Source organism: Zeugodacus cucurbitae, chromosome 5 (assembly GCF_028554725.1).
Source record: "Zeugodacus cucurbitae isolate PBARC_wt_2022May chromosome 5, idZeuCucr1.2, whole genome shotgun sequence".
Taxonomy (NCBI): Eukaryota; Metazoa; Arthropoda; class Insecta; order Diptera; family Tephritidae; genus Zeugodacus; species Zeugodacus cucurbitae.
The window spans coordinates 19635461-19654939 of NC_071670.1; the positions used below are offsets into that span (position 1 = coordinate 19635461).

The following is a 19479-nucleotide window of genomic DNA, read 5'->3' on the forward strand; positions in this document are numbered from 1 at the left end:
TACTTCTTATTAAAAGAATACTTATATTGCTTCAGCTTGAAATATAGCCGAAAAGTCACAAATTTTTACTAATACACTGGTGTTGTTTTCTCTCTCTCTCTATTCAGAAGCATACTACTCATTGGAGATGTCATTAGTAAGAACTATGCTCGGTACTAATTATTCTTTTTATTATGTGCTCCTTTCCTATCTGTGAATCCAGTACTTTCATGTAGGAGATTCTGCTTAAATCGAACCATAGAACCAGAGTTCATTTGTTTGCATTAAAGCATGTTCCAGTCACTTTCAATTGTTTCCCTTGAAAATATAAAAACATATTGCCTTCGACAATTATTCTTTTTTTTAATTTCATATGAGCGGCGTGTGAAATCAAATTGTTGGAGAAATTGAAATAGTTAGGGGTTAGCATTTTTTTCCACAGCAGAAGTAGCTTATTCATACATACCTTTTAGGATACTTTGAATGTGAAATCGATACATTCAAAATAAGGGTGCGAAATAATTGTAACAACGATATAATAAAGGTAATTTTCCATGTGTATTTTTGTGTTAAAATCAGTTATGTCAGAATGAAATGAGACATCTAAATGTCCAAATAATAGGATTAACCGGAACAAAAAATGTTTTCTTACTGGATTTGATATTTTTAATCCAAGTATAAAAGTCTTAATTGGAAAATAATCGTTGGATTATATCTCGCCCTACTTTTTAAGATGCATCTCCTCTTCAAATGTAATTTCATTAAGGGGCTATACCAGTGTATGACTTTGCTTATTTGATAGTTTATACTTTCAAAAATATCCTGTGCTGTGTGCGGTAAGGTCGTATCTTGAATAGTTTTTCAATGGTAGCGTTCTAAAGAGCGACCGCTCGCAGGTTTAAGCCGTTATAGTCGACAATTTAAGCGCGTTTTTCTCGAAACGACATTTTTCAAAATTCAAACATCATAACTCAACGAGACATTGACTTGAATATATTTACTATAAAATGACCTACGATCTTTTTGATTCGCATTAAAAAATACCATTTTTACCTAAACAAAAAAACATTTTTTTGAAGAACTGCGCCATTTTGTTAGTTTTTGATATTTTCCAAAAAAATTTAGGTCGTTGTATAGGAAATTCTTTCAACTTTAATAAACCTTTTGAATTTTTTTTGGGTATTATCATTCATGTTCATTACTTTTGTTGATTATAATAAATTGAAATGGAAAATAACCTAATAACCATAATAATTTTTATGATTGCTTTAAGGAAACTAAAAATTTAGAAAGTAGATAAATTTATCCGTTTTCATATTGCTGAGGTCAATAGTCTTTTTCGATAACTAGTTCTTTAAGCATAACAAAATACACTGTAATATAGCTTAATCAATTTCTTAGTCGGTCATACTCCGTATCATAAAATTACAAAAGGGGAATGGTGCGAAAAAGCAACAGCGAAATGAAATGGAGAGAATAAAAAAATCATAAAGTATATTTTTACCGCAGCCTCTCAAAAGACGCAAATCCAACGAAGAAGAAATCATTAAACCTGAAAAACATCATCTGAAGCCAGTGCTAAGTGCAGCGCCACAGTTTCAAAGTGAGCAACTAAGAGCGTATGCCGTCAACTTGTACCCCACTACCAAACTCCAGCAACTTTAATAAACCTTCACCTCCCAACACAGCAAGAACCTTCATGACCCATTTACGACGCCAACACATAATCGCTTTGAGTTGGAAAAATCAGGACATCCTACAAAGTCATTTCATTTTGTTAGCCGTGTTCGCTTCCGCTCCTTTTCCTCAACGGTTGTTGTTTCGGTATGTATGTATGTATGTACACCGACCCTACTGTTTTACTTTTACGCTACTTCCTCTTCGCCTCGCACAGTCGTGGTTTAGGGTACTTGCTGTCATCGAAAAATACTGCTTAGTTTACTGACAGCCAACGCCCATTTAATGTTACCAACGCCATGTGAAAATCATTAATGACGCCAACAACAACATGGTAAAATCAATGCAAAATGTTACCCGCATATAAATGGAAGTATGTGTATAGGCTTAGTGTGGGGTACATCGCTTTAAGTGATGCTAATTTCTAATCTGCATTGAGGCGAAACAAATGACGATTAAGCAACGAACAGTTTTCTCTAAATACATATATGTATAAAATTACATATATGTATGTACATGTACATACATATGCCCAGTGGAAAAAGATTGAAGAAGGTGACAGATTTTGTCTCCATTACTTTTAATTTGCAAATACTAGAGTTTATAGACCACTTAAATTGTCTTTTACATTTTTATACTTTGTATGGCTATTTATATTCTTATAAGCATATATACACCCTACAGGACACTATACCTCTTCTTAGTTTCCTTACCGCTATACATTGGAAATTGATTTGATGTCTGGCGAAGTCTGTTTCACACTTCCAGGTGGTGTTGGTAGACAAAATGGAAGTACTTGGAGCAACACATATATTCGACCATAAAATACCATTGTGTGACCCAAAAGATAAATTTTCGATCCATTATTGGTTCCTACTCTTTTGGCCATCATCGGATATCAATATGTCTGTCAGCTAATAGCAGAAAAATGTTCTACCAGCGACTGATTTCAATCGAAGACAAATTATTCAGTTTCTGCATAAAGTGAACGACTTCGACCGTCTTGATTTCTTTTTGTTGGATTATTTGAAAAATAAAACGCGTATATGTATGAACACTGAAACCTTATACGAGGTATTTTTTTGTTTTCGTTTATGTATCCAATATGAGAGCACAATACGCGAATAAAAGACTGAAAGCACAAGCGTCCGAAAAGCTAACTATGGAGTTGCTCTATTTCTCATAATTTCAGACTTTAAACTATTCTTCTTGACTGGCGTCCACAACAGCGCGCTACGCATCTCTCCTTTTGGCAGTTTGGCGCCAATTGGTAATAACAAATGAAGATAGGGCCTTCTCCACCTGGTCCTTCCATCGGAGCGGAGGTTTCCCTCTTCCTCGGCTTCCACCAGCGGGTACTGCATCGAAAACTTTCAGAGCTGGGGCACTTTCGTCCATTCGAACAACATGACCTAGCCAGCGTAGCCGCTGTCTTTTTATTCGCTGGACTATGTCAATGTCGTCGTATAACTCATACAGGTCATCGTTCCATCGTCTGCGGTTTTCGCCGTTGCCAATGTTTTGAGGACCATAAATCTTGCGCAAAATTTTCCTCTCGAAAACTCCTAGTGCCGTCTCATCGGATGTTGGCACCGTCCACGCTTCTGCACCATAAAGTAGAATGGGAATGATGAGGGACTTGTAGATTTTAGTTTTGTTCGTCGAGAAAGGACTTTACTTTTCAATTGCCTACTCAGTCCATAGTAGCAGCTGTTGGCAAGAGTTGTCCTTCCCGATCCTGACGGAGCTTTTGGTGTTGCTCAACGTCAGCTTACACAGCCGTATTAGTTTTGCGGGGATACCAAATTCAGACATCGCGGCATAAAGGCAGCTCCTTTTCGTGCTGTCGAAAGCAGCTTTAAAGTCGACAAATAAATGGTGTGTGTCGATCCTCTCGCGTCTTCTCCAAGATTTGGCGCATGGTGAATATCTGGTCAGTTGTTGATATTTCAGGTCTAAAGCCACACTGATAAGGTCCAATCAGTTTGTTGACGGTGGGCTTTAGTCTTTCACACAGTACGCTCGATAGAACCTTATAAGCGATGTTAAGGAGGCTGATCCCACGGTAATTGGCGCAGTTTGTGGGGTCTCCCGTTTTGTGGATTGGGCAGAGTACACTGAGATTCCAATCGTCGGACATACTTTCTTCCGACCATATTACGCAAAGAAGCTGATGCATGCACCTTATCAGCTCTTCGCCGCCGTATTTGAATAGCTCGGCCGGCAATTAATCGGCAATTCATCAAAACATCTTGTTGTTCTTCAAACGGGTAATTGCTATTCTAATTTCTTCACGGTCGCGCAATGGAACATCTGTTCCATCGTCGTCGATTGGGGAATCGGGTTCGCCATCTCCTAGTGTTGTACTTTCACTGCCATTCAGTAGGCTGGAGAAGTGTTCCCTCCACAAACACAGTATACTCTGGTCATCAACAACTAGATCACCTCTGGAGGTCCTACAGGAGGGTCTTACAGGTCTTGAAACCTTCAGTTAGTCGCCGGATCTTTTCGTAAAATTTTCGAGCATTACCCCTGTCGGCCAGCTTGTCAAGCTCTTCATGCTCACGCATTTCGGCCTCTTTCTTTTTTTGTCTGCAAATGCGTCTCGCTTCCCTCTTCAGTTCTCGGTATCTTTCCCATCCCGCTCGTATCCCTCACCATACCAGCTATTTTTTTGCCTTTTCAGAAAGCCAATGGTTTCGGTTGCAGCTGTACGTAAGGAGTTTGATATGCCATCCCACAGTTCCCTTATACCGAGATGCTGATGAGTGCTCTCAGAGAGCAGAAGTGCAAGTCGAGTAGAAAATCGTTCGGCTGTCGGTTGTGATTGCAGCTTCTCGATGTCGAACCTTCCTTGTGTTTGTTGACGTGTGCGCTTTTCTACACAGAGGCGGGTGCATATCTTAGCTGCTACAAGATAATGGTCCGAGTCGATGTTGGGACCACGAAGCGTACGCACATCAAACACACTGGAGACATGTCGTCCATCTATCACAACATGATCGATCTGGTTGCGAGTTATTCGATCCGGGGACAGCCAAGTAGCTTGATGGATTTTCTTATGCTGGAATCTAGTACTACAGACGACCATATTTCGGGCCCCGGCGAAGTCGATCAGTCTCAGACCGTTTGCAGTTGTTTCGTCATGGAGGCTGAATTTTCCGACTGTTGTGCCAAAGACACCTTCTTTACCCTCCCTAGCGTTGAAATCGCCAAGCACGATTTTGACATCGTGGCGGGGGCACCGCTCATAGGTACGTTCTAGGCGCTCATAGAAGGTATTTTTGATCACTTCGTCCTTCTCTTCCGTCGGGACGAGGGCGCAAATCAGCGAAATGTTGAAGAACCTCGCTTTAATGCGGATTGTGGCTAGACGTTCATCCACCGGAGTGAATGCCACGACTCGACAACGGAGTGTCTTTCCCACCACGAATCCCACAACGAATTTGCGCTCATTTATATGGCCGCTGTAGTAGATGTCGCAAGGACCCACCTTCTTCCGTCCTTGTCCCGTCCATCGCATTTCTTGGATTGCGGTGATGTCAGCTTTTGCTCTTACGAGGACATCAACCAGCTGGGCAGAGGCACCTTCCCAATTAAGGATCCGAACATTCCAGGTGCATACCCTTAAATCATAGTCCTTAAAACGTTTGCTGTGGTCGTCATCAAAAGGGGGGTGTCTCATCCGAGGCTGTTGCTTTTTATTCATTCGTTATTCGTTTTTATGTGGTGGGTCCCAAACCCTACGCACGACCGCATAAGCGGGATTCCCCTTCTCCCTTTAGCTCGCCTCCAAACGGATGTCTCTTGGCTAGCCAGATAATAATAACAAGTAAGGCTTAGCCCTTCGGTTGTGATTATCGCAAATAATTTATTTAATTTTCTTAATATAACACACAATTTGACCCACATATTCGTCATATATATTGTATAAAGTCCATTGAAAGTTGGAAACCATAATATTAGGTTAGAAACACCGAAGTCCTCGTGTTCGATATATGGGGCCTTAAAAACCTATATCCCGATTTCGGCGATTTTTAGAACACTATTAACATAGTATTTGTGCAAAGTTCTGCATCGATATCTTCACTAGTACTTACTTTATATATTGTAAAGTAAACGATTCAGATTGTCTTCAAAGTTCTGGTATATTGGAAGTAGGCGTGGCTGTGAAGCGATTTGGCCTATTTTCACAACATATCATTGAGATGTAAGGAAGTTTCATTGAAATCGGTCGAGTAGTTCCTGAGTTATGGTTTTTGACCCATAAGTGGGCGACGCCACGCCCATTTTTCATTTTGTAAAAAAATCTGAGTGCAGCTTCCATCTGCCATTTCTTATGTGAAATTTAGTGTTTCTGACGTTTTTAGTTAGTGAGTTAACCCACTTTAAGTAATTTTCAACCAAACTTTTGTATGGGAGGTGGGCGTGGTTATGATACGATTTCTTTCATTTTTTGACTATATTACGAAGTGGCTAAAAAAAAACGACTGCAGAAAGTTTGGTTTATATAGCTCTATTGGTTTGCGAGATATGTACAAAAAACATAGCAGGGGGCGGGGCCCCAAAAAAATTACATCCAAATATGCCCCTTCATAGTGCGATCCTTCGTACCAAATTTTATTTCCATAGCTTTATTTATGGCTTAGTTATGGCACTTTATGTGTTTTCGGTTTTCGCCATTTTGTGGGCGTGGCAGTGGTCCGATTTTGCTCATTTTCGAAAGCAACCTTCCTATGGTGCCAAGAAATAAGTGTGCCAAGTTTCATCCAGATATCTTAATTTTTACTCAAGTTACAGCTTGCACAGGCGGACGGACGGACGGACAGACGAACATACGGATTTGAACTCCACTCTTCACCCTGATCACTTTGGTATATATAACCCTATATCTAACTCGTTTAGTTTTGGGTGTTACAAACAACCGTTATGTGAACAAAACTATAATACTCTCTTTAGCAACATTTGTTGCGAGATTATAATTAATAAATGTAAAATTTGAATTAAATTGAATGTTAATAGTGTAATTATCAATATGTGAAGTGAAAAATGTGAGAAAATTGCAGTAAAGTGTTACTTATAGAAAAAAAATGGGTTTTAAATACAAATATTTTAAAAACTATAAGTCCGATATACAATATACAAGTTCCACTTTCATAACTCGAACTTCTATAACTCGAAGATCCTCATAACTGGAACTTTTGAATGGGCGAAGTTAAATTTCAAACAAATTGTCTTCCACAAATTGATCAGGACATAATACAAAATTTAAAAGTTTTAATATCGAGGCAGAATTTTAAAAGAGGTGCTGTATCGTACGAAGATATGATATTAAACTTATAATTAAATGATAATAAAATTGCATGTTTGAATGAAAACGTCTATAGCTCGAGATCTCTCTAAAATGATAAACATATTCCTGGGCAGATGGACGAAATCGTGACGAGTATCACGCTTACAAGATGGTGTTAACCGAAAAGCTTTAAAGTGCTAAAACTAAGCCAAAAACATTGTTCAGAGAATCACAATAAGGAAGGATGGAATTTAGATGTATTTTTTTCGAAAAACTCCATAACCCAGCCATCTTCTACACAAAGGTTAGGTTGAAAAGTATATTTTACACAAGAAATAACAGAGAAAAGTGCATTCAGATTTTTATAAAAAATTTAATAAAAATGTTTATTAAAATGTGGTTTCGCCTACTTTTCGGGTCAAAACCCATAATAAAGATTGGTACATAATATTTTCTTGACACCCTGATGTAACCGATGAAAAATGGGCAAAATCAGCTAACAATCACGTCTACTTTACATATAACTCCATTTTGAATTCATTCTGATTCGTTCTCTTTGCAGTATATATGGGCAAATCCTGCGTTACGAACGCCACATTCCTACGCGTTTTCGGATTGAAATATAACAATTTTTTGGTCTTTCAAAAGACATACCTTCAAGTTATACACAGTGTTTAGTGGGATTTGAGTGTACTTTCGAATGTCATCAAAATATTTTTTGTAACAGGTTTAAGCTGCGAATAATTTGATCTCAAAGTATTGTTACGCACGATACAAAAAATGGAAGTAGCTTTGAAGGTTGAGGTATGTTTTCGTAATTTTTAGCAAATTTTGTATAATAAAGCACACCAAATGAAATACCTTAAAGAAAGATGAATATAAGAGAATTCTAAAATAACTTACTTGCAGCCAAAAAATTTTGTAGTTTTTTATCAATGGCCGTGAACCCAACGTTACGCACGCTACGTTACGCACGCTAAATTTGTTCAAGTAGTATATAAATAAAAACAATTGTATTTATTTTAACAAAACAATTTATACTATTTTTAATAAGATTATTTAATTCATATTATAAATTAATTTATTAATGTATATATGTTTATAAATAAATTTTATGTTTTGCTGAATCTGCCGTTAGTGCTATTTCGAGCTCTTTTTCATTAAGAAATGAAAAATAATGGTTGCTTTTTATTCCGGGAATGCTCTTAACGTTAACCCATCTCTCCGAAAGAAATGCAGTTGTATTTTTTATATATGTACTGCTTACATATAAAATAGAAATACCATTTATATTAATTTTTGCCAATTTAAAAAAATCATGGGCGTTATTAAGAACAATATTCTGAGCTTTCACCATTTGCCAAATTTTTCTCTTTATGACAGCTCCAATTCCGCCCTCTGCACCCTTTCCGTGAGCAGTTACAAAAAAATTCCACTCAAAGTTGGTCAAATCTAATTTTTCTTTAAAAAACGGTATAATACTCAAAATGAACTTGTTTTTAAATTGACTTGCACAGCCATCAGAAAATAAAAATAACTTCGAAATAGCGTTTTGTTCTTTAAGTTTCTTTACAATTAGCTGGAGAAAGCAATAAACATCATATTTATTGTGTGACAGCTGATCGCTCGTAACAGCAAATGATCTTGTGCAATTGTGCAACCAGGCAACAAAAGTAAAAATGGTAACTTGGGAGTAACTAAAATGTGCAGACTGAATTTCATTTTGATTGAGGAGCCTATAGTTTTCCGCAAAATCGACTTGCAGAACAGCTTCATCTTGTTTAATAGATATTTTTCGGTCTTGAAAGTATTTTTGTTGAGTCCTTTTAACGTAAGTATGCAGTTTAAAGGAAGGTAACTGAGATTCCAATCCATTAATCAAATCAGTTATTGGTCCTTTCGTATAACTAATGATGATGCGTTTATCAACGATTCTCCAATGCTTCCATTCAGTAAGCTCTTCGAGTTGATTAATGTAAATTAAAGGGACGAAAGCGTCTGTAATGCCTTTAATGCACTTGTTACATTCACTCCTCATACAAACTTCATTGGTTTCGTCACAACACACTTTTCTTAAAAAATTTCCGAAGTTAGATGGGAAGATACGAAAAATGCCAATAGCTTCCAATAAAAATGAAAAATTGGCGTGGTACTGGCAAACTCACATGTTATGTGGAAGCTTACTAGACAATTCCACGTGTTTTGGTCGGTTGTTATGAAATTTAGTATTTGAAATATTTGTTCCAGGAAACGTTGTTTTAAACAATTCATATGCTTCTCAAATTGTCATAACCATGAATCTGTTTATATTGGAAGGCTATTTGATTTTGATATAAGTGTGGACTTTCTTCCGGCAGTTTCCGTAGAGATGTCATCATCATTGTCATAAATCATTTTAACATTTTCGTCAACCGTATTTTTTGTTTGAGCTTCTTCTTCCTCTTTCAAGTATTTTTCTATAAGCATTTTAAGAATTTCGTTTTTTTTTGTTGATGTCTTTTGGTAACGCTAATTCCACTTTTTTTATGGCCTTGTAAAGGGTATTTTTGCACTTATATGCACCATCCAACGATATTATTGGTTGCTCTTGTTGTTTTTGTTCCTTTATTTTCTTTCTATAAATTTGCATACGATTTCGATGGTCAGCCTTTACTTTTTTTGATAATTAATCATCATTTTTAAGTATTTCTTTAAGATTTTTTCTATAAATTTTCATTCTTTTCGCATTTTTTATACGTTCTATTTGTGTTAAGCTTTCACAGGATTGTATTTTTTTGCGATATTTTCGAATACGCTCTGCACCTGTTTTTTTTTTTCTTAAAAGCAGGATATTTATTTAAATTAAAATTATAGATGATTTGTGAAAAAAAAAACAATTTTCTACTCACAATATAAAAAAAACCTGATTTTCCGTTACGCACGCTACAACGCATTTACCTGGCATTTCATACCAAATTTTAAGGAGAACTGAGTGAATAACAATATGTCTTTCGATTGGACCATCTATGTTAATACTAAAGCAATGATGAACACGTAAAAAATTTCACTTTTTTTGTATAACTCCTGAAAAGACCTGAGGTAGGGTAGGATTTCGTAACCAATTTTGGTTACCTTACTGTAACGGATTTCTAAAATCTGTCGTTTACTCCAAAACTCTACCCTGAGTTCGATCACTGGATTGTCAAATAAAAGTCACACTTTAATGGCTACATACTAAACTTTATTTCTAATTCCTTATAACGTAACAGTTTATTACTTATTACACTACTTTACAACTCTAACTTATAGCTTATTTACACTTTACTTGTCAACTCTCTCCTTAGAATTGTCCTCACTCGACAACTCTCTTATTAGAACTGTGTCTTGCTGTAAGGCCGGCAGCCCTTATATAGTCGATTGCTAGCATCTTATCGTCACTCGAACATTCTGGCAACTACGAATATCGATGTCTAGATAGATCTGGCAAATTATCGATTTCGATTGTCTATTCTAGTTTGTTCTGGTGCCATTTTCGTTACATTACATTGTAAGGCGTCAAGAAATGGTGGCAACCACATAATTTATTTTTTTGGGGAATCCCATAATAAATTGAGTTCTCATTGCGTTGTCTGAATTCGTTCTCTTCTGAGAGAACTCTTTGGCGCATGAACTCATTTACATTTGGAGAGCCGCTCACGTTTGCTTTAGAAGAATTTACAGATACGCATTAGGGTGGTAAATATCAACAACTGATTTTTGATATACCGTTTTTACAAGCTTAAATATAAAACTAGACTAGGTTTTTAGAATTTTTATTTTTATTAACTAACTTTAACTCTTCATAGTAATGTATTAGAATGTATTAAAAAATCGTACTCGTCAGTAATGTTTTTTTGTTATTGGTTTCTTGAACCTTCTAACTATTATGTTCACTTTATAATATTAAATTCATCTTATAAATTTCAATTAGTATTTTAAATAGCTGGCAACACTCTTCAAATATAATTTTTAATATAAGCTCTTTTAAACTCATTTGGTGTGTGGTTCTTTATCTCGCAACTTGTAAATAAACTAAAAGTAATTTTTTGATCAAGTGAAAACCTTAAATTGTTTATTTTACTCGTAAACATTTCACCGCAACAATTTGTACATATGTATGCATGATATGTATATAATTTTCGTAAATTACTTTACTTTTTGCAAAACTCGCCTATGTACGACCCTAATACGAATATCTGTTAAGAATTGCAACGCGATTGCTGGCTAAAGTGCGGCGTGCTCTGAGTGACCACGCCTCAGCTGTATATGAAATGAATTACGTGTCCAGTAGTATATTTTCGCTGTATAAACCGATCGGTTGATTTCGTTTGTGCGGTTTATGTGCATACATATATGTTTGTTGCGAATTGTTCGAAAATTTTTTAATAGTTTGCTTTGCTTCATTAATAATTGTGATTTTTAGCTGTGCATTATTCGTGAACAGTGCCTTATATAAGAAGACATATAAATAGGTAAACCACACATATTTGCATAAATTTATACGTGCATACGTATCCCTGTAGTTCGGTACCATCGGAGAAGAGCTAACGATATAACTAATTCCGAATCATTAGTACCGGTCCCAACCCGATTACATGCAATGTTATTTGACTAACGATTTTTACATTGCAATGTCCTACGAGAGTAATCGAGCGGTGCGACTATGCATTACCAGTCATTGGTGAAAGAACTTGTTCCAAAATCGTTAGTGAATCACTAGTACAGAATCACTAGCGTTTTCGTTAATTCAAAATGGCTAGTGATTTGACTAATTCGAACACGCTAGAGGTTTCATTAATTCAAAATCGCTAACGATTCTACTCGTCCAATAACGCTTGTGGTTCTACGCCTCAGAAAAACTTTTGAAAACAACACTTACAAAAAAATAAAACAAATGTTTACGAAATACAAAGAAATATATATTTATTTAGTTCATGTACAAATCTTTATTTTCAATTTATTTTCTTATTTTCTACTATTCTTATATTCTATCCCCTCCCTTTTTTGTCCTTAAAAATTATCTTATTCTTATTTACTAATTATTTATTTTCTTTATTAATATTACTTTTTTATTATTAGTTATTTTAATTAATTTTTATTTATTATTTAATACACATACATGAGTGTACAAAATGAAAAATATTATTAGATTTTAGTATAATAATGTTGTAATAATAAGTTTTCAATTATATTAAGTATATAACCTGATCTATGGGTGATCTGCGGTGATTTTGTTGTTGTTTGTGATGATCCGGTGTTGGCGCCTCCGTCCGTGGTTGTTTTTGCCTTCTTCTTGTGTTGCGTTCTTATTCTTATTTTATTATTATATTTATTCACTTATTAAATTAATTTTCACTTTTTTGCACAATACTTTTTCACCATATGTACAAATATTCTGCAATTTTCCGTACGCAAATTACACAACTTCCTCTTAGTCGGAAAAATATGAAATGACGCGTCAAATTTTTGGAAAAATATAAATGGCACAGCTCATATCAGCCAAGGGCTCACAAAAAAATTAACTCCACTATAATGCTTGCTCATAATTTCTTTCAAATAATTACTAAATGCAGTAATTGCGAATGATTTCTTTTTGTTGCATTATATTTGTATTGATATACGCTTTCGCATCTTTCGCTCTCCTCTCAAACTGAGTACTGACATGTGTATTTATATATTATATATTCCCACTGATAATCATACTCACAAACACTTTCTCAAAACGACAGTTGATTTCTATATACTTTAAATACGTTATTTGTATTTCCTGTGACTCAAGTAGAAGCGTAGGCTATATGAGATAAGGCGGTTGGATATTCGAATTCATTATATTAAGTACTACAGCCCGCTCCGGTTTCGCACGGGTTTAAACATATGTACATATCAAAAGTTGTAATTTTTTGCACACACATCAACACCCTCCCGTACATATGTATGTATGTACTTTCTCGTTTTTGCGTGGGGTCATTGAAAAATAAAATAAAATGAAGAAATTCGAACATGAAATTATATTTTTTTGTAATGAGCTAAAACTTGATTACGGTCTCTAGTTTTTGATGTCCGTTGTCTTTCGTTCTGATTATGAAGGAGTTGAGAACGTGCGAGCTTATATATTTCCAATATTTTGTTCTTCAAGCCGCTGAACACTCGTTACTCGACTATCTGGCGCGCTATTGATATGCGTATTCTCTTCCACTTGCAAGAAGATTATCAGTTTCTGATGAACATTCTCAATCACGGCGTAGTTTTAATACTCTCGCCTGGTAACTATTTTCAGAAAGTTGAGATCTAGACCTTTTCGAGATTTTAAAATGAAAAAATAAAAATAAATAAATAAACAAGTAAGGAAGGGCTAAGTTCGGGTGTAACCGAACATTTTATACTCCCGCAATTTATCTATTTAACTTTATTTATATTGTATAATATACAATTTAACCCACATATTCGTCATATATATTGTATAAAGTCCATTGAAAGTTGGAAACCATAATATTAGGTTAGAAGCACCGAGGTCCTCATGTTCGATTAATGGGGCCTTGAAAACCTATGGTCCGATTTCGGCGATTTTTAGAATGGGGCTGCCACACTATAAAGGTAGTATTTGTGCAAAGTTCTGCATCGATATCTTCACTAGTGCTTACTTTATATATTGTAAAGTTAACGATTCAGATCGTCTTCAAAGTTCTGGTATATAGGAAGTAGGCGTGGTTGTGAAGCGATTTGGCCTATTTTCTCAACATATCATTGGGATGTAAGGAAACTATTACAAACCAAGTTTCATTGAAATCGGTAGAGTAGTTCCTGAGATATGGTTTTTGACCCATAAGTGGGCGATGCCACGCCCATTTCCCATTTTGTAAAAAAATCTGAGTGCAGCTTCTATCTGACATTTCGTATGTGAAATTTAGTGTTTCTGGCGTTTTTCGTTACTGAGTAAACTCACTTTTAGTAATTTTCAACCTAACCTTTGTATGGGAGGTGGGCGTGGTTATTATCTGATTTCAACTAATTTCATGGTGTGCGGTGGGGTACGTAAGAGAACTGACTGCAGAAAGTTTGGTTTATATGGCTTTATTGGTTTGTGATATATATACAAATAACCGATTTGGGGGCGGAGCCACGCCCACTTTCCCAAAATAATTACATCCAAATATGCCCTTCCTAGTGCGATCCTCTGTTCCAAATTTTATAACTATATTTATGGCTTAGTTATGACACTTTTTGCGTTTTCGGTTTTCGCCATTTTGTGGGCGTCGCAGTGATCCGATTTTCGGAAGCAACCCTCTCACGGTCCCAAGGAACGTGTGTTCCAAGTTTCATCAAGATATCTCAATTTTTACTCAAGTTATCCGTTGCACGGACGGACAGACGGACAGACAGACATTCGGATTTTGACTCGTCTCGTCACTCTGATCATTTTGATATATATAATCCTATCTAACTCGTTTAGTTTTATGACTTACAAACAACCGTTATGTGAACAAAACTATAATACTCTCTTAGCAACTTTTGTTGCGAGAGTATAAAAATATAGCCTAAGTTACTCAGATTGAATGTAGCTTTCCTATGGTGAAAGTTTTGAAATCGGCGCAGTAGTTTTTGAGTTTATTCATTACAAACATACATACATACAAATCTTTCCTCTATAAAAAATATCCCTGGTCGACCCAAAACTAGGGGTGTTCGAATTTTTCCCGTAGAACTCGTTTGTGCAGTGGTGGCCTTCGGTCGCGCTTTAAAATAATAACCCTGGTCGAGCCAACACAAGTGTTAGCGAAATAAGGGGTTATCCTCGATATGATTTTTAAAAATTGATTTTGTTAAATAAAAGAAGAGGTATTTTGGCAAAAAGATCAATGTTTAGGCACTAGGTCTCACTTATAGTGGAATGGGAACAAGTAGAAGCACCATTATTCGCACAAGTAGAAGCACAATTACCTGCTTCTCAGCTGAACTGAGCAGATCCTTCTGCCACAAAGTAAATCACAAGAGATCAAGGAAACTCTTCGCCCTCATCAAGGTAAATTTTTCCATAGTCATAGGAGTTTTAATTGACCATTGTCCCATCGGGACTCACGCGGTCAAACTAAAAATGTGATCGGATGCTAGCTGCAAAAGCTACTTGTAACAGGATGAGGTCGAATATCCCCAACATTTTCTTTTGGAATGCCCTTAATATATTTATGTAGAAGGAAATAACCTCTGCAAATTTGTGGTAGCTTATAGGCGCTTCATCTATTTTTAAAGTTAATCCTTAAAAGAATGAGGTCAGCCCCGAATATGGAGACTTCCTACCATTTCGTTACGTCACTGTCAACTGAGTATCAACTTCTGAAAACTGCGGTATATTTTAAATAATCGTTAGCATTTATGGAGCCTACTGTGAGTAAACCAAACTGGGAACCATATAATAGTCTAAGCGTGTTTATTTTTTTTAGGGAACAGCTTTGGAACCTAACCTAACCTATTTAATTATATTGCAAAGTTTTTAATTCATTAAACAAAAACTATATAAAATCGAAAATTTGTATAATAGGAATAAACCTTAGTTGGAATATCTATTTTACCTCCAAATGGCCAGTGCTTATCCTACAACGGAAGTTGTGCGTCAGGGCAAACGTTTCTTGGATATAGTGTGGGAAAATTGTCATGAATTCTTTGATAAAGCAAAACATACAGATGTGACGTTTATGTGAAATTATCCAAAGCGGTGAGTGTAACTGTAATTCCTCGAACATCAATTTGTTATTATTTTGTTTTTTATACTTTTGTGCAGAGTTACAGCTCATCGAGTCATCTTAGCCACTGCCAGCGTTTATTTCGACCAACTATTTCAAACGTCAAAGGGTTCGGTGTCAGCTTTTTATATTGAAAACTAGCAGACCCGGCCACACGTTTTTGTGGCTAAGATACTATATACATTAAATTAGTAAATTTTTCAATGCAAAGAAAAAATTCTTACGCATAAAGACGAAAACGTTATAGCCGATAAATTTTAAAATGATTGGTACACATTATTGTAGATCTGTGTTAAGCGTAAATCATCATAATTTGTAAAATTTTGATTTTTTAATCGTATATTGGAGAAAGTAACAAATGACCAAATTTCATAGTTGGCTTTATCTTGGCTTTGGTGACGATATTGATTACCTTCTTCACAGCAAATCTTGTTCTTTTGCAAAGTTTGATGTTGATTTATGATTTATCTAAATTGTCGCATTAAGATCAAAGAGATCCTTGTTTTTTTACCACCAATATAGGTCATTCAATCAGCCGTTTATGTTTATTATATTATGGTTTCATGTCAGGAAAAACACGATGTATAAGCTCCTCTTTCGAGGCCATGAAAAATGTTATTAATCCATCGAGGTGTCAACTGCGTCGCTACCATTTTCAAAAAAAAAAAAAAAAACACTCGTATGTTATTTGTTAATTGGCGATTCTTTATGTGTCGCCACAAATTAGATGATTTTAGGAATGTGATTAGTTCGTCAGCAACAGTTGATCCAGGAATAGTCTGGCGAAAATCACCTGCCAACAGAATCATGGCTTCACCAAAAATATTTTCGTTGTCGCGTAAATCTTTTAAAGTCCTGTGCAGTACCTCCAGCGACTTGAATATCTGGAAAATCTTCTTCATAGCTCTTTTTTTTGGCGATTTTGCAGACTGGTGTTTCGTTGATTTGCAATTTATGAGTAATTTTAAGGCCGAATTGCCGTTTGTCTGTCTACTAACAGGTGCCAAGTTGCACCTATTCTCATTATAACTGGGCGTTGAAAGAGAGTGAAATCGGTTCAGGAATTACCTCAACCCTCATGTACTACATATGCTGATTTTCGTTATTCTATTGGACTTTATTTCAAATTGTGTGTAATAAAATTACATCAATAAATTGCGAGAGTATAAAATATTCGGTTGCCTTTCCCTGCTGTTACAAATTGTTTTGGGCTATCGACACAACCTTATACAATTTAACAATGATAAAAATATTTTAACAAAGCAACAATGACAACTTTCAAAATATTAATTTTTTGTTTTTTTTTTTTTATAATTTTGTTGTCAATTCAAATGAAATCATCTTCTTGTTATATTCCTCACAATTTTTCGATACATACTTACTTTCTAATCCTTCCCTGGACTTCCATAAATATTTCAAAACTAAAATTAGCCAGATCGGTTTGGCCCTTCTTGACTTTTTTCGAGACTAACGACACAAATTGTTTGTATGGGTGATTAGAAAATTGTGGATTTAAGACTTTTTGGGGCAATTTTTCTAATTTTTCTCCGTAAGAACCATCTCGGTACCTCTAAAAACATTCTAAACAAAGAATTTGCGAAATCGGTTCAGTGGTTCTCGAGTTATGCGCTTAGCAACACATTTTGCGATTCATTTTTATATTATAGATATTCCACCGGATGAATTTGAGTTACTTATAGCTTACTGTTACACCGGCAAACTTAACCCTAGAATGCCTAACGCCAATAGTCTTTTAAATGGAGCCGCGATTTTGAAGCTCGACGGCGCTGCCGCTATTTGCACTGCTTACCTGCACGGGTCGACAGAAGGAACGTGGCCACGGAGCAATCTGGGTTCACCATTTGATGGCAACTTTCCAATAGCAAGTTGTACTACAAATAAATCTATATTGGCAGTGCGACGATGTAGCGAAAAAAGGTAAATCTTTTCAAAATTGAGAATTTAGCCAAAGATGCCAAATAGATACATATTACCTCCGAACGATACACCGCCAGACCGAGATTCGTTAAAGTAAATTTCGATATTCATATAGAATACTAAGCTGACTACGACTCCGGTAACGGAAATCTGACTTTAAAGATGGCCGGTAAGCTCCTGAATAGAACTGTATCCCATAGACTATTATCTCCAAACAAAAAAGGGCTATTAATCAAATAGTTTGAATAAATTCATGTACATATTTTTTTAATGTTAGGTCCGACTTTAACTTCACATTTATTTCACAGGACACTGAGAGTTTTATTTACCGTTGTGACGAGATGGAGAAGGTATGGATACAGTGTGGTGTATTAAAATTTCCTAAACGATCCCCAAGTCTGGTGTACTCAGATAAACACCTAATATCTCTAGGCGGGTTTTCGGATGATGAAACGCCTTCAAATGGTGTATTCGCTTACAGTTTGCAGACTGAAGAATGGAAAACTCTGAAGCCGATGAGTGTTCCACGAGTTGATCTTTGTGTTGTGATAGTCAACAAATTCATTTACGTACTAGGTGAGAGTGGCTCAAATCCATGTGTTGCGCTCAAAACTGCAGAGAAGTAAGTGATTTCCAATATTATGTGTACTTTATAAGAAATATGCGTTGCAATAGATTTAATCATTGCACTCGACAATGGATTTCACTACCCGATATGTTTATGGCTCGAAGTCAAGCCACCGCCGTGGCTCTTGACGACCAAATTTATATAATGGGTGGTCTGGCAAGCAATGGAAGGCCATTAAAGTCGGTTGAATGCTTTAACACCATAACTGGGAAGTGGGATAGATGCGGAGACATGATTCAACCACGTTTTGATTTCGGCGTAAGTGTAGTATGACGTACATACATATGTATGCAAATGTGGCAGACACTAATGCTACGTATCTTTCTTTGCAGGCAGCCTTTTTTAAAGGTCTATTATATGTAATAGGTTCAGGGAATACAATGCACTCAATGCACTCACTAAGTTGCAGCGTCGAGTGTTACAATCCAAAAACGAATACGTGGTCGCAGGTGCATTTTCAAAATTTTATCAAAAAAAGAGAAATAACTACATATATACTATGTAGGCGGCATCAATCAATGTACCACGATATGGAATCTGTGGCATAACTCTAACTGACCGTTTAATGGCCATCGGCGGGACAACCTTAACTGATTTCAAAGGCATTATCGAAGTATACAAACCGACAAAAAATAGTTGGCTTCAAGGGAAGCCCTTGCCGATGGGGGGTAACTATAGGTGTTTTGTAGTGCCATCTAAAGAGCTTACTGAAATTCAGAGTAAACCCAATGAAATAGTCATTGCACCGAAAAGACTTTTACATACGAGTTTACTCCTTTTAATGCGTATGTACTTCTTTATCAGATGGTTGCTGTGTTTGGGAAAATGTATTATATTATGGACGATAAGAAATTAATTGCCAATTGATATGTAATATCCAAATGTAGTGTTTTGGTAAATAATTTTAAATAAACTGAGGAAATTAAACATATGAATTTTAATGGTTTCCTTATATGTTATAAGTATTTCTAGACATACAATATGGACGACTGTAGTACTAGATTTCAGCAAAAGAAAATTAATCAAGATACTTGGCTGTCCCCTGATCGATAAACCCAGAAGGGTCATGAATGCCCGACGATTGCAATCTCAATGTACTCTGCCCAATTCATAAAAAGAGAGACCCCACAATATCGCCTATAAGGTTCTATCGAATGTACTGTGTGAAAGACTAAAGCTCATTCAGTGTGGCTTTAGACTTTAAAAGA

General features: G+C 35.9%; 1 protein-coding gene across 5 annotated transcripts; it reads left to right on the forward strand.

The window, feature by feature from the left end:
- The first annotated feature begins 11269 nt into the window (after window positions 1–11269).
- Window positions 11270–19206, forward strand: LOC105215199 (kelch-like ECH-associated protein 1B). Of its 5 annotated transcripts, none has more exons than XM_054231351.1 (6): window positions 11270–15677; window positions 15744–17812; window positions 17952–18265; window positions 18319–18529; window positions 18604–18720; window positions 18777–19206. In XM_054231351.1, the coding sequence occupies exons 3-6, from the start codon at window positions 17985–17987 to the stop codon at window positions 19125–19127; spliced, it is 960 nt and encodes a 319-aa protein (XP_054087326.1). In that variant the 5' UTR covers window positions 11270–15677; window positions 15744–17812; window positions 17952–17984; the 3' UTR covers window positions 19128–19206. The 5 variants fall into 5 exon arrangements, with proteins under 5 accessions (XP_054087326.1, XP_054087324.1, XP_054087323.1 ...); XM_054231349.1 differs by having other exon boundaries at window positions 11270–11439; window positions 15504–15677; window positions 15744–18265; XM_054231348.1 differs by having other exon boundaries at window positions 15744–18265.
- Window positions 19207–19479: the final 273 nt, after the last annotated feature.

Bases quoted from the DNA above. Each gene is read 5' to 3' on its own strand.
- LOC105215199 (XM_054231348.1), top strand. From the start codon at position 17,985: ATGGAGAAGGTATGGATACAGTGTGGTGTATTAAAATTTCCTAAACGA. The intron at 18,266-18,318 runs GTAAGTGATTTC...GCGTTGCAATAG, and splicing joins GCGCTCAAAACTGCAGAGAA to ATTTAATCATTGCACTCGAC. The intron at 18,721-18,776 runs GTGCATTTTCAA...TATACTATGTAG, and splicing joins AAACGAATACGTGGTCGCAG to GCGGCATCAATCAATGTACC.